This window comes from Cyprinodon tularosa, unplaced genomic scaffold, assembly GCF_016077235.1.
Source record: "Cyprinodon tularosa strain WSP-4 unplaced genomic scaffold, ASM1607723v1 ctg77, whole genome shotgun sequence".
In the NCBI taxonomy this organism is placed as follows: domain Eukaryota; kingdom Metazoa; phylum Chordata; class Actinopteri; order Cyprinodontiformes; family Cyprinodontidae; genus Cyprinodon; species Cyprinodon tularosa.
In genome coordinates, this window is record NW_024039529.1 from 1,036,302 (window position 1) to 1,063,610 (window position 27,309).

The following is a 27,309-nucleotide window of genomic DNA, read 5'->3' on the forward strand; positions in this document are numbered from 1 at the left end:
CAGCAGTGAGCTGGAAGCTCAGATCAAGGTCCGCCATGCTAAGCCTGAAGCTAGATGCTTAGCTTCTCATGAACTCTGCTAACCAACAGTCTCCGGTCCCAGTCAAGACTTCAGTGAACCAGTCTCAGAACTTCTTTATGATCTCGTGTTCAGAACTTTTAATAAACATTTGAACTTTTCCCTGCCTCCTCCGTGTGTGTTCTGCATATGGGCTTGCTCCTTTGATCCATCATGACACAAAGTAAAAAAGCCCTGTACAGAAAAATAACATTAAGATAAAAATGAAAAATCGGGTTTTCAATTATTTGGTTAATTATTCAACAATTTAGGAGCCAATGTCTACAAGTATTAAAAACGACTCATAAGTGAGTTTTTTCCCTCTAAAATAAGTAAAGTACAATTTAAAATTTCTAAACACCATTTGTCATTATTGCACTGTTGCATAGTGAATCTTTCCATGCATTGGTTATATGCCTTCTTTTATCACCTCCATTAAAAAAAATCCAAACAACTCCTTAGTCAGTTCTATGCTTTCCTCTTTTGAATTTTTACAATAGAGAATTAAATTAAATTAATTTCAGAAATTTAAAAATATACCCATAGGTATAGAAAACAAAAGATATGTTTTACTTTTGCAAAAAAGAAGAGAATTTACTGAAAAAACAACTTTTGTACAAAACTAAGAATAATTCACTGATAAAGAACTTAAAATCCCAGCTCTCTTTGGTAAAAACATGTATGTGGAATGTGTATGGATTTCCATGTAAGGATATAACAAAAAAAAACCTCTCTTAAATGCTTTAAAACTTTTGCTTTTTCTACTTTAGATAATATATTTAGGTCGAAACATCACAAAATTTACTGGAATCCAGCTCACTAATGATTTCAGTTTAAGTTATTGAAGTGTGGTTTCCTCCACCTGTTAAACATGTCTGTTGAATTACCTCCTTAATATCAAGTCAAGTTCTCCAGAGTCCTGTTAATGACCTAATTATTCGACTCAGGTGTGTTGAAAGGACTCATTTAAAGGATGCACAGCAGACCTCAAGGACTGCAATCGAAGAGCTCAGTGGTATACAGCAAGTGTCCAAAGAAAGTCCTCTCTAGCCAGTGTTCTTAACTACTTATTCTGATTATTGCTATTCAGTAAAATCTTAAAACCGACAACTTGTTTTAGTGTGACAAATAATATCTAAACTGAGGTAGAGGAATTGGGGGGGGGAAGATTATTGCAAGTAGGTTCAACTTCATTAAAATGTGATTTCAATTGGAAATTTAAAATCATAATGATTAATTTGCACAAATACTTATGCACACATCTGACCACATTGTAAATAAAGTATATGGTTTGAGAAGAAAGTAAAAAACTCCAATAGTTCATAGGAGGCCAGAGCTCGTTCCACTGTTCAGCAGTACATCATACAGTTGGCTTATAACTGAACAGCTGGCAGCCCACAGCGCACTGCCTGGTGACAGCACTCAAGGCTGATAAGCATTAGAAGAGGTAAGGGACACTCGTTCAAGTCTGGGACCTGTCATTTCCTGGACAATCTAGAGTGCTGGAAAGTTGTTCCCAGGACGAGAGGGAGAAGAAAAATCACCTGGTGATCCAGAGCATTAATAACAGTTTATAGTCGCCTAGAGTTTTATGCGTCTTGATGCGATCAGGCGCGAACAGAAGGTGAGCGCACATGGGCGAACATTTGTCACTTTAAACCAGTGACCGGAAAAAAACAGTCTGTGAAAAAAAAAAAGTTAAACTGAAGAAAAAGGGTAGAAAAATTTCATGTCCATGTTTTCCGCTCCCGGTGAGGAGAATTCTATTAAGTCGAGGAAGTTTTCAGGAGTGGCGCGTGGAACAAGACCCCCAGATTTGGAGCTGTGGGCGACAGTCAGTGCGCCTGGATCAGGAGCAGCTGCGGGCGAAGAGAGGATGCAAGAGGAAGGCAGCTCCCCTGTAGGAGCCCCCCCTGTTCACCTGCAAACCTACCTGTCTCATCCCCGGATGTCCGTGCGGATGTCGGTGTACAGCACAGGGCTCCGTCCAGCGCTCAGCCGCGCCTACATCCAGGGACGCGTGTATAACTTTCTGGAAAGGCCATCTGGCTGGAAATGCTTCATGTATCACTTCACAGTGTGAGTGCTTTCTTTTAAATTTTATTTACATAAGCTCTTGGATCCTGTGGGTATTTAGTGGGATAATTGTAGACAGATCCAAATTAAACAGGGAGTTAGTTGCGCTTGCAGAGTGTTGCAATGGAAGATCTCCTAACTAAGAGCTAATCCTTTGAAAGAAAGATGATGCTCAGATAGAAGTGCATCTCCAGTTTCCTTTGGGAAGGTATTAAAGGCCGCTTATTGTAGCCATAAAAACTAAAAATGTGTAAAAAAATGTCTTAAGAATATGGGAGCACTGAAGACATATCTTTTTTTTTTTACCAAGGATTCACCATAATTTCCCATTGACATTTTATGGATTGCATTCAGATCCTTAAAAAAAGACCCAATCCCTTCAGACAGATGCAGTTTTATCACGACTAATAAAACGTTTCTGTGCATTACAGGCCAAAAAACCAAATGTAAAATGAATATTTCTGTCTTGTGTTGCTGCAATCCACCTCCATAAAACTCACAGGCTTAAAACTGGAAGCATATGATAACCAGTCAGAGGTTTTGGAATGTGGGATATGATTTTCCAGTACACCCCCATGTGTGTTGTCCATCCCCACTTGCTGGCACTGATAGCAGGCAGCTAAACTTGGCAGGGTGCAAGCTGCAGGCGGAGGTAACTGCCCGGTCTCGCCCTGCCACCCTGTGACCCTCCGGTGTCAGTGGGGACACAGAGGAATGCAGCCTGTCAGAGAGGGTTAGAATCTCAGTGACTCAAAGGGAGCATGAGGAAGCGTAATGCATCCCTAGCAGATTTAAACGGCACGTGCTGAGAGCATTGGTGCTCCAATATTGTATGGTTGACAGAAGGCTTTTTTCAGTTGTTCAAAATTATGTATTAATTAGTATAATAAGTTTTTCAAAGTATAACTTGAAGCAACCACTATGGTTTTGGTACATGGTTGTAAACGTTCCATTTTGAATTTATTGATGTATAGGGGAACAGTTCTCACTGACTATTTTTATTATATGTTTCTCTAAGGTTTCTGTTTGCTGTAGATTATCTCCCTTTCTTCTGAAAAAAAAAATAAAATACCTGCAATCGTATTTGAGATTTCCTTTTTCCCCAATATTCTGACTTTTCTGGCCTTATGGTTTAATGAAATTGGCCTTTCCCAACTCCCCCCCCTAAAACAAGTATGCCTGTGTCTTTTTTATTGATTGTAGTCGCTTAACAGTTTGAAAGACTGGAAAAGGTCAATGATTGTGATGCCGCATGTCGAAAAATGAAATTGTGATTTTGTACAAGAAATTATGATGAAAGGGAACATGGATGATTTCAGTGGCTCATATTCTGAAATGTGTTTTTGTTTGTCCACTAAATAAACAAGGTCAGAGGGAAGTAAAGAAGATAGTTCATTGCCCTTTCAATTGAAAGTATTGGGAAATACAGCCTTGGTTTAAATTGAAAGGAAGCAGATTTTCTCTCAAACGGTTGGCAACCACATACAAGGCTTTGTGAAAGCTTTCAAACTATATACTGAACCTTTCCACATTTTGTCAAGTTATAATCACAAACTTCAACTTAGCTTATTGATGTAACATTTGTTAGATCGACACAAAGTTGAAAATTTATTTCTGATATACATCAAAATTAGGGTTGTCAAAAGTATCGATACTCAAAAAGGTATCGATACTGAAATGTTGTATCCGGATACAATACTCGTTTTTAAAAGTATCGATACAGTGCCACCACCAGTGGTACCTAAGCAGTCATTCATCTAAAGTGCAGAATAGAGGACAATGCACTTTCAGAACACTGTGTGATTGAATAATTCTGTGCACTTTTCAGTTTCAGACTTTTTTTTTTGTAAGAGGTGCAGCTTTTTATCAAGCTTGCTTAATATTGTGCACAGCATACAACCTAGGGCTGGGCGATATAGAAAAAAAGCTTATCGATTAAAAAAAAATGCATATTGATCGATATCGATAATTATTGAAAAGATTTGACACCATATTTTATGTGCAGCTCTGCCTGGACATTTTATAATATTGCTAAATGATTTAATTTTAATAAAAAACACAAACACAGACTTCGAATTAAATCTTTATTTAACCAACTTTTTTAACCATAACAGAACTGTTTTAAAGAAAAATAACTTAAGAGACCTGAGTTATGTTATTAAATACTGACAAACTGACAAACTGATAACTGATAAACTGAAGTGACCAGAAAAGTGACCAAAATAAATATAACAAATAAATAAATGCCCCCCCGCCGCCGCCGCCGCCCCCGTTTCCTGCTTTAACCTGAGTTATTACTTTGAAGTTTCTGGCCCCTCAGCATTTTTATCTCAATTGTTAGAACTACGTGGGAAACTGCCCAGAACTGAAAATATATATATATTTTCCGAAGATTCCTCGTAGGAGAGCAGCGTCGGGGCCTATGCAGCTCGTACTCCTTCGGCTGTGAGCGGCTGAGATGATAAAAAAAAAGTTGGTTTCGTTATCAGACTGGTTTTCACTGGTTCCCGACACATTTTCCAGATGACTGTGGTTTGTTTTTGGTCTGACTTGCCATAACCGAAATACTGCCAGACTGCCGAACTACAAAAACCCTTCTTTGGAACAATTTCCTCCGCCTCTCCTTGCTGCACATCTTCATGTGCTCTGTGTTGTGGTTTGAGAGGGCGGCGCTTTGTGACGGCGTGCCTGGGTCCGCGATTGTGATTGGTTGGGAGGAAGCAGTGACTAGCATAAACCTACATGCTAGGCTACAATGAGAAGGAAGGAAAACTGCGTTTCTTTTTTATCGAACTTTTATCGACCCTCTTTTTTTCTATTGCGCCACACGTCTATCGATCGATATATATCGTTATTGAATTATCGCCCAGCCCTAATACAACCTTTATTGTATTTATTTATTGTATTTTATTTATTAATTAAAATATTTCTGTAGAATTTGGAGTCTTTGTTTTTATCCTTGTGGTATCGAAAAGGGTATCGAGTATCGAATATTTTCCGTAGTATCGGTATCGAGTTGAAAAGTTTAATATCGTGACAACCCTAATCAAAATACATATTCAGTGAAGCTGATAAATGTCAGAATGGCCTCCTAAAATATATTTACCTTTCTTGGCATATAAAACTTAATTTTTACTGGTATCATTTTGGCTTTTCTACTGTCTAAAATTCAGTTTCTACTTTCATTTCCATTGTTGCTAAATGTGTGCTTAGAGTGGTGGACTGTTGTAGAGTCAATAACAAAACGCAAGCGAATATCTTCGCCACAAGCTCAGTTGGAGGATTGTGTCATGCAAGTGAATGACTCGATGCAATTAGCTGGTTTTCATTAGATAAAAACTTTTTACCAGCATGACTGCTTGATCTGATTGAATTGTGTCTGTCTGTCTGTCTGTCTGTCTGTCTGTCCATCCATCCATACATACATACATACATACATACATACATACATACATACATATCTGTATATATGTATGTTTAGCTTCCTGAATATAAATTTGTCATGCTACAGTGTGCTTTCCCCTAGACCATGCATACATATTTTATAATTTTTGTTTTAGTAAAATTTTCTTTATGTTTCTTTGGTAGTGACAAATGGCTAAATAGAATGTTTTGGTCAGCAGGAGCATGGATTCATCCCACATGCTGAGCATGGATGTGTCAGCTGGGAGAGTTAAAAGAAAACGGATATCACAAAGTGTTTTTCAGACTCAGCCCCATTAAACTGAACCACTTATTCTGACAAACAGTCTGTTCAGACATACATCAATGATTTCACAAAATAAAATAAGAGATCAGAAAATATTTGTCTTTATGAGAGACACATATTGAATGTTTGTGCATTTCCAGCTACTGTAGCATAAAGAGATATAAATCAGCATTTTTTTGCATTTGCATTTGCCTTTTTTTTTTTGGTCTTTGGTCCCTTCCGAAACGTTATCTTTAAGCATCCTGCATTTGGCTAAGCAGAATGAATAAATCTAATAATAAACAAAAACATTCTTTGAAGTTTTGCTCCTGGTATTTTTTTTTTAGATATCTGATAAGGTTTGAACAGATAGCCTGACGAAAAACACAAATTTCTATGTTGTAGCCTTACAGTACATCAATTTAGGTTTTTTCTTTGTTTTCTAATTGAATGGAAATATAGCAGCTTTTGTTCTAATAAGCTGCATAACCTCCAGTTATGGTCTCTTTTTTTGCTTCAACATACGCTATAGAACAGACTGCGGGGGCATCTGTCTATATCCTACTATATAGCATGAATACTTTGAGGTTTTGTTTGGAGTTCAGTGGAGCTTGTGTTCCTGAGCCAATATATTATTTTGTTGTTGCTACACCAAGCCCAGGGGTGCAAACAAGAGACACAGAGGCTGTATTTTCTAAGGGTATTGAGGTAAGGGCATTGTTATATGAAGGAGCAGTGAGTGGTGGGGAAAAGACAGGTCAGAAAGTCTTTGTTGAATAAAAAGTTAAGCAGAAACACAAGCTCATCATTCTGGCCTTGTTTATATTCATAAGCATGGCAAATGCTGCAAAATAGATTAGATAGGGCATGACTGAAAAAACTAAATGACTGTTGCCACATCAGAATGACTATTTGGAGAATTCCCCCTGCTGTTGTTTCGTATTTATATTATATTTTGTCATCATCTCTGTCACATGTATAATAGAGTAAACATGAATTGACCAATGAATGAATGTTTTGCCAACTATTTTAAATTTAATTTATAAGAAGACAAAGAGACTTTCATTTACATTTGCAACATCCTGGGGACAGAATTTAGGGGAACTCCAGTGTCATTTTTACTGCGTTGTCTTGTCTCCTTGTTTAGTCATTTCAGACAGGACCGTCTGCTTTAGTGGTGTTATCCAGCAGCCCTGTACAGATCCTTCCTCTGTCTTTTATCTGTGTTGACGTGTGGTGTGCACGTTTGTGACTGTGTGTATGTGTTCGTTCAAAAGGGGAGCTATTTGAATTCCTGGCTGAACTTCAATAAATGGCAAGCAGTAGCAAGACGTGATAAGGGTCTTCGTGGAGCAAACAAAACTGTTGCTACACATAGTTGCCATTGAGTCTTGCTGTATTGGATTAATTCTAATTATTTTTTCTTTCTGTAAAAATTCAAAAAAATATGGATATCTAATTATTTTATGCAAAGGACCTCTACTCAAAAACAACCAATTTCTGGTTACTGTTTAAAATTAATGGAATATTTCCTTTTAGTTAAAGTACAACATATTAGAATTATAAAAACAAATGAATCATGCATTTGATTAGATTTGACATACTGGCAAAGTGTTAAAAATAAAAAGATTTAAAAAAATGTTTGGCACAAAGCTATTTTCTATTAAGTATCATGATGTGTCACTAAATGAGCAAAAAGTTGAAATGACAGAATATTCTTTTTAATGGTGTAGTTTGCAAGTGTGTCGGTTTCGTGGTTTTAGTAAGCTGTCTAATAAATGTGCATGAACCACTCATTAGACTCAAAAAGGGTTTAAGAATTTTAAGTATGATAAGGTGACAGAGGGACCTTGGAGGAAATGCTTTAAGAACTGGATAATCACAGAGGATCTGAAAGAATAACAAAGGGTGATAATATTGTTACTGTTATTGAAGTAATGGTTCCAGATAGACCTACTTAAGTGGTTGAGGTTTTCCACCAGGAAGGGTGGTGGAGTCTTATCAGATCATCTGGAGAATATTGTTGAAAAGGACCTTCAGGTTTAACCCAGACTGATATGATCCAGGTGAGATGGTGCGTTAAGAAATGGAAATGATGAGATAAGATTGAACAGTGACCAACAAGACTGACTGTAAGTTTACTATGATCAGTCCAGACCAGCACAGGATGTTTAGAGCCCCCCAGCCAACTAGCCAGTCTGTGAGGGCTAGTTTCATAAGTTATTACCCAACATCCTAATTTCTTTCAGTGGGGGACAATCTACTGAAATAAAAAATAAATAAATAAAAAAACAGAGGAACAATGTTTACCATTCAAGGTAGAACATTGAGAAAAGACTGGTTCGACCTCCAAATCAGAGGCTTTGACCTCTTAAGAAAACAGTATCTATGGGTCGGCTGTATGGGTGAATAAGGAAAACCTTTCTTTTAAAGCAGTGAAAGCAGAATCTGCTCTTGAGCTCAACAGGAATGGAATTTTGGTGTAGGTGAAAGCAGTAATCGGGCAGACTTGAAGGCAGTTTTCCTTTCATTCCCCTGGTAATTGGGACAAAATGATAGGAGTGAAGTTTAACAAAGTCAAGTTTAACGAGGTGGTTGCTTCTTGTACTGATTCAAAAGATGAAAGATTAAACATTAATATCATCACCTCTGACTGGTTATCATATTAGTGGTAAAATTACTGGAAAAGGCAACCACCCTTTATGATGGTCATCTGGATTAGACCTCTATAAACTATACAGGGTTTAAGGGAAACACTGTTGTTGCTTACAAAAAAAGAAAACTGCCAATCAAAAGTAGGAAGAATGAGCTCTGCTCACAGATGTCATTTAGGGGTATTAATAGTATAATGTAAATGTTACCATTATGATGCTTAGTGTTATGTGTGGGGTCCATGTCCGTCTGCTCCTCAGTGATAAGATGGACTTACTCTTCAGTAAATCTAGTTGTTCATGTTACCATTTCCAAATTCAGCAGTGTGTTTTTTACAGTCACATGTTTTCTGCTCTAGAGAGCAGCAGTTCATTGAGAGTTATTTTCTAACTTGGTTGGTAAATGATCAGGATCTACTGTATGGGCAAGAGCAAAGGAGATTCAAGGGACAATTTAGGTAAATACTCTATTCATCCTGAGGTTTATAGTATTTAATACTAATTTGAAAGTTAATTATTGCCTTGGAGAAACTTTAGTGTTTCATTTATCTCTACTGTTTGCTTTTATTTTTCATAGTTCTTTTAGCATACACAGCTCGAAAGGCCATAAGGAGAAATAAGAAATCCTTTTGTGACACATGACACACAGATCAACTTAAAGAGATAAGAAATATATTGCTTCATTTGCAAGTGTACTGTAAGTGGCTGCTCACTTGATAAGTGGGTAGCACTGCTGCCTTGCAGTAAGAAGGTTCCAGGTTTGATTCCCAGCCCAGGGTCTTTCTGGATTGAGCCTCAAATGTTCTCCCTGAAAATGCATGGGTTATCTCTGGGTACGGTTAGCCTAATTGGCTTCTCTAAATTCTCCTTAGGTGTGAGTGTGTGTGTGAATGGTGAATGTTTTTTTGTCTCTATATTGCCCTGGATGCACTTGTGACTTGTTCAGGGTGTATCCTGCCTCTCGCCCATTGACAGCTGGAGCACCAGCACCCCTCGTGAATCCGCTTGGGATAAGCATGAGAGAAAATTATTAGTGAAAAAATCTGTCTTTGTGTTTTATAATTAGAAAAACATCAGAAGAATGTGAATTGCATGCACAAAAAGCACTGGCAGTTAGTTTCATTATTTTGCCAGCCTTTTGGGTAAACCGGTCCTCCAGAAAGGCAATAAAGGCTAAAACTCAATGAAGTTTATTCACATGAAGAGTTTGTAAGTCCTTGAAAAAGCTGGTAAAAGCATTGACTGTATACAAACATGTATTTCAGGCCCTGAAGCTCCCTCATTGTTTAGGTACTCTTGAATAAATAATTTACAATGGAAGGATAAAAGATCAGGGGCGAATGGTGCTTTTCTTTGCCATGTGTTCTTTCTCTACCCCATGTTGCTCAATTTATTTTGCACATTAGTCCAGAGTATCAATTTCCTGGACTGTGTGGAAGCTATGGTGATGCACATGCCTACTTCAATGATGGTAGAGGATCTTGTACATCTGTGGTTAAAATCTATTGGAACCATAAATTAAACACCTTTGGGATTGGGTGAAAAATAGATGGGTATGCACTAGACTAATTTGCAGTAACTACATGATACTATTGCTTTAATATAGATTGAGATTTCTGCAGAATGTTTCTCAAAAACTTGTTTAAACTGGGCTATAAGAGATTAAGTTTTGTTTGAAGGCAACAATGAATCTAAGTGAGGTTTACCTAATAATGTAGATATACATGCAGCTACACATATAAATACAGCAACTTTTATATATGGTCTAAAGTAAATAACTGCTAAAACAATGCTATGTCTTAGATCACTCCGAAATTAGAGACAAACTAATTTCTGTAGATGCCAGTTATTAATTAATTTAATTCCTCTGTTACATTGTTGGCTATAAAAAATTTACTGGATCTCATTGAAACCATGCATTTTTTATTTCATTCTAACAGTATACTGCTTTCAATGTAGGCTAGAACTAAAGAAGCTTTTGGGTTAATTCACATTCTTCTATTTTATTCACTTGTTCTAGCTTTTATCCTACCATTTCCTGATACCTCTTGTCAGCAGATATGTGTTTGTCCTTGCTTCAATATCAACTGTTCTGCAAAAGTCCATAAAGAGAAATAGTACATTTTCTATTAGATCTTGTAAATAGATGAACTGCCAGAAAACCTTTATCCAAATTTCAGCGTGATGACAGAGCTAAAACTCACGCAGTTTAAATAAAAACAGGAACGCTGCCTCCTCTTGGTGGGCTGAAACACATGAAGGCTATAATATACGTTTATATGGGCTTGTGAATGATATTGCACTACCTTTTTACCAGACTTTCTCTTCTTCAGTTGAAAGGGAGCCCTCATACAGGTGCTGGTCATAAAATTAGAATATCATGAAAAAGTAGATTGATTTCAGTAATTCCATTTAAAAAGTGAAACTTGTATATTATATTCATACATTACATACAAACTCATATATTTCAGATGTTTATTTTGTTTAATTTTGATGATTACAAATGACAACAAATGAAAATCTCAAATTCATCATATCAGAAAATTAGAATATTACTGAAGACCAATAAAAACAAAGGATTTATAGAAATGTTGGCCAACTGAAAAGTATGAACATGAAAAGTATGAGCATGTACAGCACTCAGTATTTAGTTGGGCCTCCTTTGGCCTGTATTACTGCAGCAATGCGGCGTGGCATGGAGTCGATCAGTCTGTGGCACTGCTCAGGTGTTATGATAGCCCAGGTTGCTCTAATAGTGGCTTTTAGCTCTTCTGAATTGTTGGGTCTGGTGTATTGCATCTTCTTCTTCACAATACCCCATAGATTTTCTATGGGGTTAAGGTCAGGAGAGTTTGCTGGCCAATTAAGAACAGGGATACCATGGTCCTTCAACCAGGTACTGGTAGCTTTGGCACTGTGTGCAGGTGCCAAGTCATGTTGGAAAATGAAATCTGCATCTCCAAAAAGTTGGTCAGCTGCAGGAAGCATGAAGTGCTCTAAAACTTCCTGGTATGTGGCTGCGTTGACCCTGGACCTCAGAAAACACAATGGACCAACACCAGCAGATGACATGGCACCCCAAACCATCACTGACTGTGGAAACTTTACACTGGACTTCAAGCAACGTGGATGAAGTGCCTCTCTTCTTTTCCTCCAGACTCTGGGACCTTGATTTCCAAAGGAAATGCAAAATTTACTTTCATCAGAGAACATGACTTTGGACCACTCACCAGCAGTCCAGTCCTGTTTCTCTTTAGCCCAGGCAAGACGCTTCTGACGCTGTCTGTGGTTCAAGAGTGGCTTGACACAAGGAATGCGACAGCAGAAACCCATGTCTTTCATACGTCTGTGTGTGGTGGTTCTTGAAGCACTCACTCCAGCTGCAGTCCACTCTTTGTGAATCTCCCCCACATTTTTGAATGGGTTTTGTTTCACAATCCTCTCCAGGGTGCGGTTATCTCTCTTGCTTGTACACTTTTTTCGACCACATCTTTTCCTTCCCTTCGCCTCTCTATTAATGTGCTTGGACACTGAGCTCTGTGAACAGCCAGCCTCTTTAGCGATGACCTTTTGTGTCTTGCCCTCCTTGTGCAAGGTGTCGATGGTCGTCTTTTGGACAACTGTCAAGTCAGCAGTCTTCCCCATGATTGTGTAGCCTATAGAACTAGACTGAAAGACCATTTAAAGGCTTTTGCAGGTGGTTTGAGTTAATTAGCTGATTAGAGTGTGGCACCAGGGGCCATCAATTTTGAACCTTTTCACAATATTCTAATTTTCTGATATGATGAATTTGAGATTTTCATTTGTTGTCATTTGTAATCATCAAAATTAAACAAAGTAAACATCTGAAATATATGAGTTTGTATGTAATGTATGAATATAATATACAAGTTTCACTTTTTAAATGGAATTACTGAAATCAATCTACTTTTTCATGATATTCTAATTTTATGACCAGCACCTGTACTGACTTTCATGTAAAGCTCTGAGAAAAAGTGTATACATGGGAGCCAATTGATATATTTAATTTTCATGTTACATGTGCACTTCAGAAAAAAACATTACCTCATAACATTCAAATATCAAAAACATGTTCATATGAGACTTATAAATTCCTTTCATCCCTAAAATTATAATCCCTGTCAGAACTGGATTCCTCTGGATGTTGCTTTTATTTGTCAAGAAGTGTCAAAGCCGATTTAAGCCTTTGCTCCAAGTGTTATGTTATTATTTTTCTCATAGGTTGAATGGGTTTGAAGATATTTTATTGCCACATTTGAAGGACACATTAGTAGAAGTGTAATAAAAAATGGTAAAGATCTAATTTGGTATTTAGTGACAGGGTAAGTTGTAAACTCCAGTTGGATCTTGTGTGCTTTTTGACAAGCTTCACATGTGCTTTGCATTTAAATGCTTGAATTTTCAAAAAGTTCAGTTTTTTCATCAAAGGAATGTTTCGTAAGTCAGTCATATACTTGAACCAAACACCAAAGTTGAGTTAAGGCTGTTCACTTTTAATCAGAATCTGAAGCATTGACATAAATATGAGATTGAGTAGATTCATGTTTGCGTAAATTGACAGTCTGCACACAAGATAACGCTTTTATTTTAGGAGGACTGTTTATTGGTATAGAAGATTAGTTCAGTTGAATTACAGATTTAATAAATAGAAAGTGACTTTTTTCATAAACAACATTCCACTCAAGACATCTTCTTCTTTGATCTATACAGGTTCCTCATAGTGCTGGCCTGTCTGATCCTTAGTGTCCTCTCTACCATCGACCAATTCCAGGCTCTGGCTCATACAACTCTCTTCTGGGTGGTAAGTCGAGATTCAAAGGTTTTTGATACCTTTGATAACCAGCTGCTAACAAAGCTAATCTAAGAAAGAAAAAATAGGACTGCGGTATAAACAGTGCTACAACACTGAAGCACAATGAAAATCATAATGTACAATACATCAATGAGAAATGAATGGCAAAGCAACAGATCCTTTAAGTGCTGTCATCTGAGTTGAAGAAAAATAACAAAAGACATATTGTTTACAAATATATTAGATATATGGACTAGTATTTTAAGCCTAATTTAGAAATGTTGAAATAATAATGATAACATTTGGCAATGGAAACAAAATGCAAAAAACATTGAATGAATGTCTGGAAGCTTATTAGGCTTACTAGTATGGCAGCTTGTAATGAATTGTTTAACTGTTTAAACAATTAATTGTTTAATTTAATTGTTAATAGGATTAACAGGCATAAAGGCTTCTTAACATAATTCTGATTGTATATACATCTATATAATGTGTTTTACATGGTTAATTGGGTTACTGGAATAAGGGTCTATGATGCACGATCCAGTTTATTTATGATCCATCCAATACCAATACCTTGGCTGAGCTTGTCCTAACTAATGTTGTGGATTTATATTATATTCAATTCGGGTTGGATGCCATATTTATGTTGTGAATAACTGTTATATTCAATTCCCAGCCAGCTGGGAATTTATATTTCTGAGACTTTAAGATGTGTATTGCCCTCCCTGATAGGGGTGGTAAAATATCTTATTTAATCAGATATTATTTGGGCTGTTATATATATTTTTTATGAACCCACGCCCTATTAGCTGTGTGATAGAACAAATAAATGAAAGAGTGATTTGAGCTCAAATCATAGTCAGATAATTCTGCACATACATGGAATAAATTCACCACAACTTCTGTTTAAAATATAAGAGTTCATTAACTAAAGTCATTCAGCTCAAAGTCAAAACTCTTAACTAAAACTAGTGGAACTCAACTAAACTAAACTAAACTACTATGTACAAAGAGGAAGGGGAAACATGGTTGAAAACCATATTACAGTTTAAGATGGACTACAGCAATGCACTTTATTTGCATTAGTCAATGAGCTCTCTCCCGTATGCATTTAGTCCAAACACAGTGGCTCGTTATTTTAACAGGAACCAGAAAACATATTGCATCTCTGCACTGGCTCCCTGTTTGTTTTAGAATTGATCTTAAGAGTTTACTGATTGTGTTTAGAGTTTTGAATGGGATGACTCCTCAATGCATTACCAATCATCTCCAGATTTACTTTCCAGCACATACTCTGAGGTTAGAGGGCTATCTTCAAGTAAAAGTGCCTAAGAAGAGTCTTGAAGCCAGAGGGGACAGAGCCTTTTCTGTAGCTGGCCCCAGGCTTTTGAATACTTTGTCAGAGGCGTAGTTCTGGGGCAAACATCTCTTCCTTTCTCATTACTTACCTACTTTTATCAACAATTATTCTGCATAATATTGATATTTACAAGTACTAATATCTACATAAATTGATTATTTAATAAGTTTTTATTTAAATAGTTATTTGTCTATGATTTCACTGAAGACTCCTGGATGACTTTCAGGGAAACATAATTTTCTCTTTACCCCCTATAACATAAAATCTAGTTCTGAAAAGAGCATGATTTATCATGTTTAATGTTAGTATGGCCACCCCTGGTCCCCTATCTAGCTCCGCCCCTGTACTTTGTCCCTCCATATATTAACAGCCTCCAGATGGGAGTGTTTTAATTCTTGTCTTAAGACCTACTTTTACTCTTTAGCTTTTAACACCTCATAACTGTGTCATCCTATGTGTCCTTTTCAATTATTTATTTATTTCAAACTTTTACTGTATTATTGTGGGGTTTTTTTTGGTTTGTTTTTATGTATACCAGATTGAATTTTTGTTGTTTAATGTGCTATATAAATAAAGTGGATTGGATTGGATTAATTAATGTTACCGTAATTCCTCCAATAATGGCCTGTATTCCATTAGCGGCCGGGACTCTAACAATGGCCAGTCTTGCTGTCGGCGGGGGTAAACAATGGCCGACCCCATATACAGGCCGGGGCTATAATTAGAACCAGTTTCTGGGCAGTCCTCAACAACTTGTGATATTAACATACAAGTACCAAAGGGGGGCAATGTTTGTTCTTTTTCAATAAATGAACCTAGTATTTTATAGGTTCAAAGAGACAAAAAAAATTTTTTTTATTCATTCCACTGGTAGTCTGTTTTGCTCAAACAGAAATAGAGGCCTGCCTCTAATTATTGCCTCCTTCCAATAATGGCCTGGACCAAGATGTACCTGAGTGAAATAAAGGCCCTGTCCTATATTAGAGGATTTAGGGTAGTTGTAGCTTTAATGACCAAATGAATGTTTCCTCAAGTGAACAGTTTATTGAATGATTTTGGATGATTTAAGAATAAACTTAACTTAACTTAGCTGTGACATTCTCTTGCTGTTAATCTAGCCACAAACTTTTTCATCCAGAGTTTTAACAGTCATTGAGGTACTTAAGCAGCATGATATGTATTATATTGTAATTTTTACATTGAATTCACACTCCTTTATTTAGAAATGGTAACACAGGTTTTAAAAATTGGATTTAGAAAATGGTGTCCCAATATAATTAATACTCAAAATTCACCAGCTCAGAGAAAGAAATTTGAAAAATTACTATCAAAATACTAAGGGTGCTCCGATCAGGATTTTTGGGGCCGATCACCGATTGCTGAAAGCAGTATTGGTTGATACCGATCACCGATCACCAGTAACCGATCACTGGGTCTATCTGAAGCCTTCCTTTTATCATGTCATATATTCAATTTTAATAGTCTTAACAAAAATGTATATGTATTAAAATTAACAGAAGATAATCTATTGTGAATTGTCAACTGTATACTTTTATTGACAGGAAACATTCAACATTTTACTTCCTTAGATACATCTTAAAACAGCTTAGAGCTTAACAAATAAGCCTTATTTCTAAATAAGATACAAAAAATCTGTCATTGTTAATTTACACCAACTTAAAAGTGTACTTAAACTTAAAGTGCAGAGCAAAGAAAACAAAATCAAATATTTTGGGATGCCATGATAAAAAGGCATAAGGTATATATTTTAGGCTTGTCTTGCGGTAATTAACTGAAAATAGAAGCCATGACGGAACAGTTACACATCTTTAGATAATATATCAGTACTTGTTTGGCTTTTTGTCCTAGCTCAAAGTCTAAAATGTCCTTTTAATCACTGCAGACATTTTTCAGTAGTAATAAAGTTTTGTAAAATTCAAACAAATGCTAACTTTAAATGGTGTTTTAGCTCCTTTAAATCTACATACATTTAAAGTGCACAGCATGGAAATCATGAGTCAATGAGAAAGAAAGAAGAGGAATAGAGATTAGTAAAGCCATTTCTCTTAAAGCAGATTTTGCTTTAGAAATATAAGCATCTCTGCATTTTTGGCAGACAGCTTGTTCCTTTTCTCATCTATAATATTCCCTGCTGTGCTAAAAAGTCGCTCACTATCTACACTTGTGCATGGAGCCCAGAGGTAGGCTTGTGCTGCTTGTGCGAGAGCGGGGAAACGACTTTTATTGTCTCGCCAAAAAACAAGCGGCTGTCCGCTCCGTGGGATGACTGGCTCTGATAGGTAGAGGTTCATCTGCGATGATGTTGAGCTGCTGATGTCACCGCCACCATGTTCCTCGTCTTCATCCAACAACTATAGCGTTTAAGGAGCCAGCTCGTGGTACTTTCTCTGGGGGCTCGGTGCCAGTCGCTTCCAGGACAAGGACATCAAAAAGCAGCCCGCGAATCTGGGGCCTGAGTTCATCGGAGAAATATCTGTCTTTATACCTTTTTTTTTTTTGGTTGAAAATAAAGATAAAATTTAAATGGATTAATTAAACAAACAAGATTTTATTTTAGCTGCGCAAAGATTACCTAAATGCACTACCGGGCCACCGTCCGTTTTCTTCTTCTTCCCCACTTCCAGTTCGCATACCAATGCAGAGCAACTACAGCGCCCCTAGAGGAATCGGAGGAGTGAATCCAACAAGTAGTGCGTCTAATCGGCCCATCTGATCGGCCTTTATGGAGACCGCCGATCAAACTATTTAAAGCCTTTATCGGCCGATAACGATCGGTGACCGATCAATCGGAGCACCCTTACAAAATACTATCAAATACTCATCTAACACATAATATACAATACGGGTTTAAGGACCTAATTTAGAGCAATGAGGTTTTACAAGAGCACTAGAGGCAATGGGTTTTATAACACATTTTCTATATATAATACATTTGTGCTGATATAATATAATAAATGATCCCAAATATAATTAATATCTGATAAAAGGTGATAGATAACGATAAAATGTATTTGACTTGCATCATTATTGTGTCGTTTGCTTAATATTTTGACTGAAGTTCAACATTTTAGTAGAACAATGAAAGAATAGTGAAATAAATGTTTTTGTCCACAACTCTTCACGATAAGCAGTGATTGTTATAAAATATACAATATTCAGAAAAAGAGAACAAGGTTTACAATGGAATAAAATATTGAACAGTTTTACAAGTTAAAATGTAAAAAAAAATTATAAACATAAACTGTTTATTCCTTTATAAGTTGTAATGGTTTGTTGAGATTTAAATCACTGCTACAGCAGTTTTTTTTATGTTGTGTTGCCTTAATTTATGGGATATGCTCTTTAGATTTATTGTATTTTACTGATTTTTAACTTGAAGCCAGGTTTCAAAGCGAGGAGTATTCAAACAGTTGTTAAACTACCGTCTTTTTTTTTCATGCATGTCTGTGAGTAATGACCATATTTATATTTTGTTCTAATATTATAGATAGGTTTTAAATTATCAATAAAATAATCAATCAATCAGTCACATCTTTAACTTCCACTTGTATGATATTCTCTTTGAATCATCAATTATTAAACTTGAGTTTCCTAAAAGCAATTTTATTTCACAGGATCAAATATCCCACCAAAAAGAAACAAAAAAAAAAACAAACAAAAAAGAAATGTTTTTACGGAACCATATAACTGCTTTTTTACAAACCATTTCACTGTGTCTTGCTGGCTTAACGGAGCAAACACAACTTCTCTAAAATCAATAAGGAAAGGGATAAACTTTACCCCAAGCTGCTCAGCCTGAGAAATGTTGGGTGATGGGTGAGTGCCTCAAACCCAGATGAAAGAAAACTCATAAAAGGGGTAAATGAGAGCTGAGGATTTTCTTTCCCAGAAATGAAGTGTTGCATCTGACAAGTTCACCTTGGACTAAGGATATTTGGATCAGAACATAATGGGCGCTTCATGACAGGCTACATTAGAGAGGAAAATCCTAAATCGATATTAGTGTCTTTATAAGGAAAACCATAACTTTGTGGGTGAGGTCTTGTTATATTTAATCATCTCACAATCATGAAAAATAAATTTTCTTGTTAAAATCATTTTCTACCAGAGGTTTCCCTTTAAGAGATGTTTAATTTTCCTATTTTTCTTTTCTGTGCAGAGAATGAATATTTAATGCTAACAGCTGAACCTTTAGAAATCTCAGAAATTCATCTGTTTAATTTTCTATCCCAGAGGTACTGTTTAGTACTCGCCACTTTCAAATTTAGAGATTTACTCTGACCCTCTTCCTCTTTCAATCTCTCATTCTCCACAGTATAATCCTGTCCTTTTGTCTTCTTTTTTTTTCTCCTTAACACTCAAGGTTAACAGAGACCATGCTGTCCGGTGCTTTGAGATGTTGCTCAGGCTGATGCGGGTCCAGCCAGATGCTCTAAACATTTATTTCTCCCTTTTAGAATACACTGTGTTGTGCAATTTTCTTCTTTTATTTAAAGAAATGAAAGTTAAATTATTTTTAAGTATTTTTATGAGATCTTAATGAAATATAAAATGTTTTACATATAATTTTACTCAGCGGTAAAGATAATATTTTTCCCATTGCTGATTTGTTTTTCTTCTTGCAAATTACATCAGTGGTAGGAGAGACATTATTTGTGTGTGTAGTGGTTATTGATTTGGGGCAAATGGTGTTGCTATGAGGATTCCAGTGCCTCACAGCAACACCATTGCTGTGAGTAAGGACGTTACTTTGGTTGGAATCCAAAATGTATTGCTCTCATTGTGGTTTATTAATAAGTCAAAAGTAAGAGCAGGAAAAGGTAAGCCTATTGTTGTCAAGGTCTTAGAATAATAGGGTAGAACGATTTTGCAGCATTTAGCATTTAAACCACATCACACTATTGAATTTTACTCACAAATGTCTTTTAACATTATTCTGAAAAAGGCTCATTTGGATTTAATATTTTTACTATGCAAACTTTATCTGTTGGACCTTGTAAATTGCCCAAACACATTTTCTATGATTGTCAAAAACTTAAATATATTTGAATATCTTTTATCTAAGATTGCTGATGGTTGCAAACACACTGCAAATACATAAAGGAGCTTCAAATATAAAACGCACTGCAGAAAAAGATTGAATTATTTAAATACTAAATTAGATTATCATAGAAATGCATAAGACATGCAAAGGAAAAAATAGAGGTGCTTTAAACATAGGAAATAGAGATAAACACAGAGCAAACCACTGCAAATACATAAAAGTGTCCCTAACACTTATATTAATCTGAAACACATCCATCCATCCATTTTCCGTCACGCTTATCCAAAGGGGGGGTCGCGAGGGGTGCTGGTGCCTGTCATCAGCTGTCTACGGGCAAGAGGCAGGGTACACCCTGGACAGGTAATTTTTGGACTGTAGGAGGAAGCCGGAGTACCCGGAGAGGACCCACACATACTCAGGGAGAACATGAAAACTCTATGCAGAAAAGCCCCATGCCGGAAATTGAACCCAGAACCTTCTTGCTGAAAGGCAGCAGTGCTACTCACTGCGCCAACAAGCAGCCCAATCTAAAACACACACACACATAAAATATATACAAAGGAAAATTGCAGCAAACACAAAAACAAATGTATTTCCGACAACTAGCATCTTCTTCGGATGTGATTAACCACTAAAATGGCCATGATTAGCGGTTATCACTCCCATAGAATGGCTCCAGGCTGTACCTCCTCTCTCTTGTAGTAGGTTTCTTATGGCTGATAATATGCAGCTTATTGCTGACAGTAACTGCTACGGTCATGTCTAAAACCTTAAGTTTCATTTTCTATTTACTTAGTTTATACTTTTTATCCACTTTATTTACAGCTCACCTTCTTAAAAAAAACAACTACTGCATTTTCAAGCTTTACTTCGAGTGAATTCTGCATGTTTCAGTCACACGGATTTCATGTGGTGCTTAATAACAACTCAATTGACAGGATATGAGATCTTTTTGGGAGGGCTGGTTCGATATGAGCGACATGTAGATCAGATTAGTTGCCTGATCCTGACACGTTTCTGTATTCGATCTTTGAGCTCGCCTGTCCCTGTTTTGATCTGTTTGCCTGACCTGTCTTTGGATTCTGTTGGATTCCATTGTGGACTGAAATAATTAACACATTTAAACACCATGTGAGCTGAAATTCAGTCGTTCGGATACGATTTTTAAATTTTTTTATACTATATATCATTCCTGGTACCACAGGTGACACATCATAATGATAAAGTAATAGTAGGGGACTGCCCAAACTGGAGTTTTTTTTAGCCCAACAGGGGGTCCCAACCCCCCACTTTTGGAAAACTTGGCTTAGGTAACCTGTTTATAAGCTTATGTGAAAATTGAATTTCATTTTATTTATTTATTTATTTGACAGGGACAGTGTACATTAAAAAGCATTCCTTCAAATGCACCAGAATTAGACTAAAGGCTATTTTTCATCTTTTGTCCCTGTTTTAAGTTTTAAGGTTTTATTTTAACAGAGCAATTTTATATCTACATCCTTACAATTTATGATTTTGGAAAGCATGGTCTTTCAACAGCACAGTTCTACTTTGTTTTTTGCAATGAACAATAATACATTGATATACCGTACTAGGCAAAAGAGTAGTCCATTTTAGTGTTTCTATTGAGACACATGATATAATGTAATGGATGAAACAAACTTCAAAACAATCTGAATGCACTTAGATATTTACAGATTTACAGTTTGGGTGAGATCTAACAAAACTTAGGCCTTGAGGAGTTACAGCTACAAATTAGTTGTTTGTTCTGCTTAATTTGGCTTTTTGTGATTACAGATAGGCTTCCTTTGGGTAATACCCAACAAATTCCAAGGCTTTGCTGCATGTGTAAAAATGGCTGATGCCCTTTTTATTTATCCCTGTCTCTTGGTAAATGTATAACTTTTCTGGAAAGACAGCCTGTTTTTCAACCCTGAAGTAAAATCCTCTTGTGAATAAATTAGGAAATTAAACATTTGGCTTAACATTAGCTTTGAGGAATACAATTTAACATAGTATTAAACCAATTTTCTTTTCAAACAGTGCTATTTTATATTCATTGCCACTGATGAAGAGAATACAACGAAAAACAGTCTGCAGTTAATCATGGAAAACATCATTTTTCAGGACCCCCTAGTGTTTTTCTTTAAAAATTCACTCCAGAAATAGTGTCATCATAAAAAAATCAGATTTACTTTCTTTCAGCTTCTTCTACATTAATATTATTACATATCTGGGTAAAAATTAATTAAGCAAAGGGTCATTAATATGTATCTTCTTTGGGGGCATAGTAATTCTAAAAGAACATGTATTTGTTTAGAATAATACATTAATATTAAAATAAATTATGTCTATACTACTAATAAATACTGTGGAAATACCCCTTTGAGTCTAATTAGTACATTACCTGCTATAAAAGGTGTTGATGGCTTATTTTGCCTTTTAACTGTCTTTTTGTTGTAGTTATGCTCATAAAAGTCATGCAACCATTGCCAGTTTGCATCAACTTGTTCTTTCTTTCGCAAAATTTGTTCAAAGACTGTTGCCCTTGAAAGAACAGTTTTATTAGTATAAACAAACTAATATCAGACGTTGGACTGCAAAACATAAAGCATAAAGATTTTCAGTTACCGACAAACAGTAATTGATTTTCTTCTGAAAAACAAGCTAATGAACAATGTTTCCAGCAATACAGATCTTGCTTAGTTGATACAGTTAGTTTTAATCTGCACACACAAACATGTTAAGACTTTGGGAAAGTTCTACTAGAAAATTACTTCTATCCAATAAACACATTATGTGGTAACATAAGCTCCGCAAAAGCTAGAAGGGCTAAACAGGGTAAATACAGCTGTTTAGAGATAAGTATATCAGTAAAGTTGAATTATTATTGTTGTTACTGTTATTATTAAATATCATATTTTTTCACTATAATCTGTACCTTAAAGGCTTAGAACTACTTCATTTTCTTCACAACGACCTTTAAAATTGCCAATATACTGTATAAACTATATATATATATATATATATATATATATATATATATATATATATATATATATATATATATATATATATATATATATATATATATATATATATATATATACGTATGTATACAATTTCTTCATTTTAATAGAGACACTGAGGCAATTTTGCAACTTTTGTCTGCTGTGCATGCAAGCTTCAATGATCCCTCATTTGCCTGCTGGCGTTGGTTGGGACAGACCCGGCAAAACATATAAAAGAACACCACAAAAAAGGCACAACTATAAAACTTTGTGTATTTAATATATGACTAATTAGCCAATTATTCCCTAAAGCACTCACTTATTTCCTAAAACTATAGGAAGCGGGTGTCTTTCCTTTTTGCAACTCCCATATTCAGTGGCTGTCACAGACTTTTGCAAAGTTTTTACTCTAGATGCGTCTCCAGAAGCAACCATGATTTAAACCCTCAATTTCAATAGAAACAAAATGTTAATATGGCCTCCCTATTCCACAGATTTCAATATGGTCCAGTATCTTTGGGATGCAAGGCACAAACAAGTCTGATCTATAAACCCCCCGATTTAAATCTAAAAATTGTTAGATTATCTACTGCTGGATCCTTAACTTGATGCCAGATATCAGAAAATTCGGATTTCGAGTAAAGTTCATACTTTGACTGGTCTGGACTCTTTAGGGATAAAGGGGATTTGTTCTGTGTATTAGTAAGCTTGACTCAGATTTGTTTCTGTGACACATGTTTACTATGCATGTTTATAATGAACAAATTCTTGATTCTGTTTAGTTTGATAATGCACAGAAATTTGACTTTCCAAGTATGCAATGTACATGTATACAGATAGGGTTTCTTTATTTAAGAGAGGGGTGTCTATAACCTTCTTTTTTAGCAACAGAAACCATCAACATTAAGTGTGTCATGCAAAGTTGCACCCTGCTGTGCTAAGAAATGGGAATATATAAAGTTCTTTTATGTCAGCTTAAAAAAGTATGCAAGATTTCTGTTTTTATGTATTATTTTAGCTGTAGCCGATAATAATTTCTGACCCATATAGCTTATTTAATCTTTTGTGCCAAACAAAAGCCTCTGTGTTCACATACAGTCAAATGTTGCCAAGTTCTTATTCAAAATCTTTCCTTTTTCAACTTCTGCTGCTACAGTCCTGTTTTTATCTTAGAAGCATTGCTAAGCCACTAAAATATTTTATTTGTTAATGACATATATACATATATAGAAAATATATATGTTTTCTGTGTTTTATGCATGAGGGTTAGTCTCTAGTTTGATTTACTGATAAAAAAAAATCATTCATATCTAAATAAACAAAAAATAATAAAAAATGAAAACAAAAATTGAAAATTCTAATGTAATAAAGCTGTCCTTTTGGGATGATTGTGGTTCAGTAGTCATCTGAGAATCAAAGACTTGCGGGTATTGATGTTCCCCTGTTTGAGTTACCTGCAAATCTGTGTATGTCTGTCTGTTTTTAAGTGTGATTGGATGTATTTATTTGCCTCAATAGTAAATTCAGTCTGCCTGAAAAAGCGCTAAATTAATTGAATACAAACTGTGATAGTCTGGTGATCTGTCCAGTATGTACCCCATCTTTGTCATAGACTAATGGAGACCCCCCCCCCCTTTCAAAGCTTGTCTCGATAATCTTTTTACTAGAAAAGTTCAAGAACAAATGAGAAACAGCCATTGACATTCATTTGCTGTTAAAAATTAGGTAATTTCTAGCTAGTTTTTAACCATGAATTGTGCAGCAACATGTAATGAATGAAATCATTTGATAATTATTTTCATGGTGTTGAGACAGTACTTCATTCAGACTTTACTTTAAAAACAAAGCAATACATACACTATATTGCCAAAAGTATTTGCTCACCTGCCTTGACTCACATATGAGCTTAAGTGACATCCCGTTCCTAATCCATAGGGTTCAATATGACGTCGGTCCACCCTTTGCAGCTAGAACAGCTTCAACTCTTCTGGGAAGGCTGTCCACAAGGTTTAGGAGTGTGTTTATGGGAATTTTTGACCATTCTTCCAGAAGCGCATTTGTGAGGTCGCACACTGATGTTGGACGAGAAGGCCTGGCTCTCAGTCTCCGCTCTAATTCATCCCAAAGGTGTTCTATCGGGTTGAGGTCAGGACTCTGTGCAGGCCAGTCAAGTTCATCCACACCAGACTCTGTCATCCATGTCTTTATGGACCTTGCTTTGTGCACTGGTGCACAGTCATGTTGGAAGAGGAAGGGGCCAGCTCCAAACTGTTCCCACAAAGTTGGGAGCATGGAATTGTCCAAAATGTCTTGGTATGCTGAAGCATTCAGAGTTCCTTTCACTGGAACTAAGGGGCCAAGCCCAGCTCCTGAAAAACAACCCCACACCATAATCCCCCCTCCACCAAACTTTACACTTGGCACAATGCAGTCAGACAAGTACCGTTCTCCTGGCAACCGCCAAACCCAGACCCGTCCATCAGATTGCCAGATGGAGAAGCGCGATTCGTCACTCCAGAGAACGCGTCTCCACTGCTCTAGAGTCCAGTGGCGGCGTGCTTTACACCACCGCATCCGACGCTTTGCATTGCACTTGGTGATGTATGGCTTGGATGCAGCTGCTCGACCATGGAAACCCATTCCATGAAGCTCTCTGCGCACTGTTCTTGAGCTAATCTGAAGGCCACATGAAGTTTGGAGGTCTGTAGTGATTGACTCTGCAGAAAGTTGGCGACCTCTTCGCACTATGCGCGTCAGCATCCGCTGACCCCGCTCCGTCAGTTTACGTGGCCTACCACTTCGTGGCTGAGTTGCTGTCGTTCCCAAACACTTCCATTTTCTTATAATACAGCTGACAGTTGACTGTGGAATATTTAGGAGCGAGGAAATTTCACGACTGGATTTGTTGCACAGGTGGCATCCTATCACAGTTCCACGCTGGAATTCACTGAGCTCCTGAGAGCGACCCATTCTTTCACAAATGTTTGTAAAAACAGTCTGCATGCCTAGGTGCTTGAATTTATACACCTGTGGCCATGGAAGTGATTGGAACACCTGATTCCAATAATTTGGATGGGTGAGCAAATACTTTTGGCAATATAGTGTACATATTGAGCAGTGAGCCCTAACCAGCACATATAGATTCCAGAGTAATCAACTGACAGCTACTGTATAATGTGGTACCAGATTTGCATTGTTAATCATATGCAAAGTGTTTATTCACTCAGGTACGCTTGATCTGGTTATGTTTTGTTGCTACATCCATGTTTTAGAAAATCAATGACTCTTTCACATGAGATAAAAAAAAAACAACAACAATGCTAACAGTAAAAACTTTTCTTTTTTTTTCTAAGATTGTTGCTTTTAGAAAACCTGATGAGAAATATTCTGAAGAACCCTTAGTTAGAATGAGCACAATGCACATAAAATCAACTTGCATGCTTTAGTCCCATATTAATCAGGCCAAAGTGCTCCACAGCTGAATCAAAGAACACGTCAATGACATGGCACACTTGTAGCACCAAAAAATGGTGTCTCTTCTGAGTGAGAATAAAATGTTTTAATTAATTGTGTTGACATGATTAACATAGTTTGAAAATCTCTACAGAACACTCGCATTTATAATTTAACTGTATTTGTTTTAAAAGCACCACAGGTACAAATCTGAACAGCTGTTCAGCTGCTGTTAAACAGAATAACCTGCAACAACATCTGATGTTTGTTTTTCTGTCCCTCTGCCTCATTTGTCTAACAGGAGATCGTCCTTGTGGTGTTCTTCGGCGTGGAGTATTTTGTCCGTGTTTGGTCCGCAGGCTGCCGCAGTAAATATGTTGGCATCTGGGGCAGACTACGCTTTGCCAGGAAGCCAATATCTATTATAGGTGGAAACACAATCCCCACACACTACTATATCTCTACCCATGCACACAAGCAGACATGTCATTCGCCACCCACTCTTACAATTTTTAAACAATAACCAGCAATGTATCCCCAGCCTCTTCCCAAAATGAGATAGTTGAGACAAATTCAGCATGAAATTAAAACTGTCACATCAGAATTTTTATTCTTTTAGATTTCATTCTTACGATTTGTGCCTCTAGGTGCTCATTCTTAAGTATGCCACTGTGAATATATTTTTTATTATTGCACCTTCTTATCAAATTAAACTAATGTAGCTTATTTTTTAATTAAAAAAAGCAACAACAAAAAAAACTTTCTTTTGCCCTAAAATAATACAAATGTCGTAATTAAGCAACATTTATACAGATACTCATTTTTTTTTTCATTACCACAGATCTGATAGTGGTTGTTGCTTCAATAGTTGTGTTGTCAGTGGGCTCCAAAGGCCAAGTTTTTGCCACTTCTGCTGTAAGGTAAGATATTTTTTGCTTTCAAGATGAAAATATATGTAAAGGGAATACTATCAATTCTAGGTCTCACTTTAGAGTTGCACCTCAGGACACCCATCTTAAACTCTGTGGAGCATTTCTTTAACCAGTTATTTCATGTGGCATTTATGAATACTTTAGCCATATTGCTTGTCCAGACATAGCTTGCAATACTATTCATGCTCCTTGAATTTTAT

General features: G+C 36.4%; 1 protein-coding gene across 1 annotated transcript in view; it reads left to right on the plus strand.

The window, feature by feature from the left end:
- The first annotated feature begins 1,470 nt into the window (after positions 1 to 1,470).
- The window catches only part of kcnq1.1 (potassium voltage-gated channel, KQT-like subfamily, member 1.1), a 73,457-nt gene continuing 47,618 nt past the window's right edge, over positions 1,471 to 27,309 (plus strand). The window contains exons 1-4 of the mRNA XM_038270586.1: positions 1,471 to 2,136; positions 13,204 to 13,294; positions 26,479 to 26,605; positions 27,019 to 27,097. Coding sequence (XP_038126514.1) covers positions 1,787 to 2,136; positions 13,204 to 13,294; positions 26,479 to 26,605; positions 27,019 to 27,097 — 647 coding nt within the window. The 5' untranslated portion in view covers positions 1,471 to 1,786. The remainder of the gene's footprint in view (positions 2,137 to 13,203; positions 13,295 to 26,478; positions 26,606 to 27,018; positions 27,098 to 27,309) is intronic.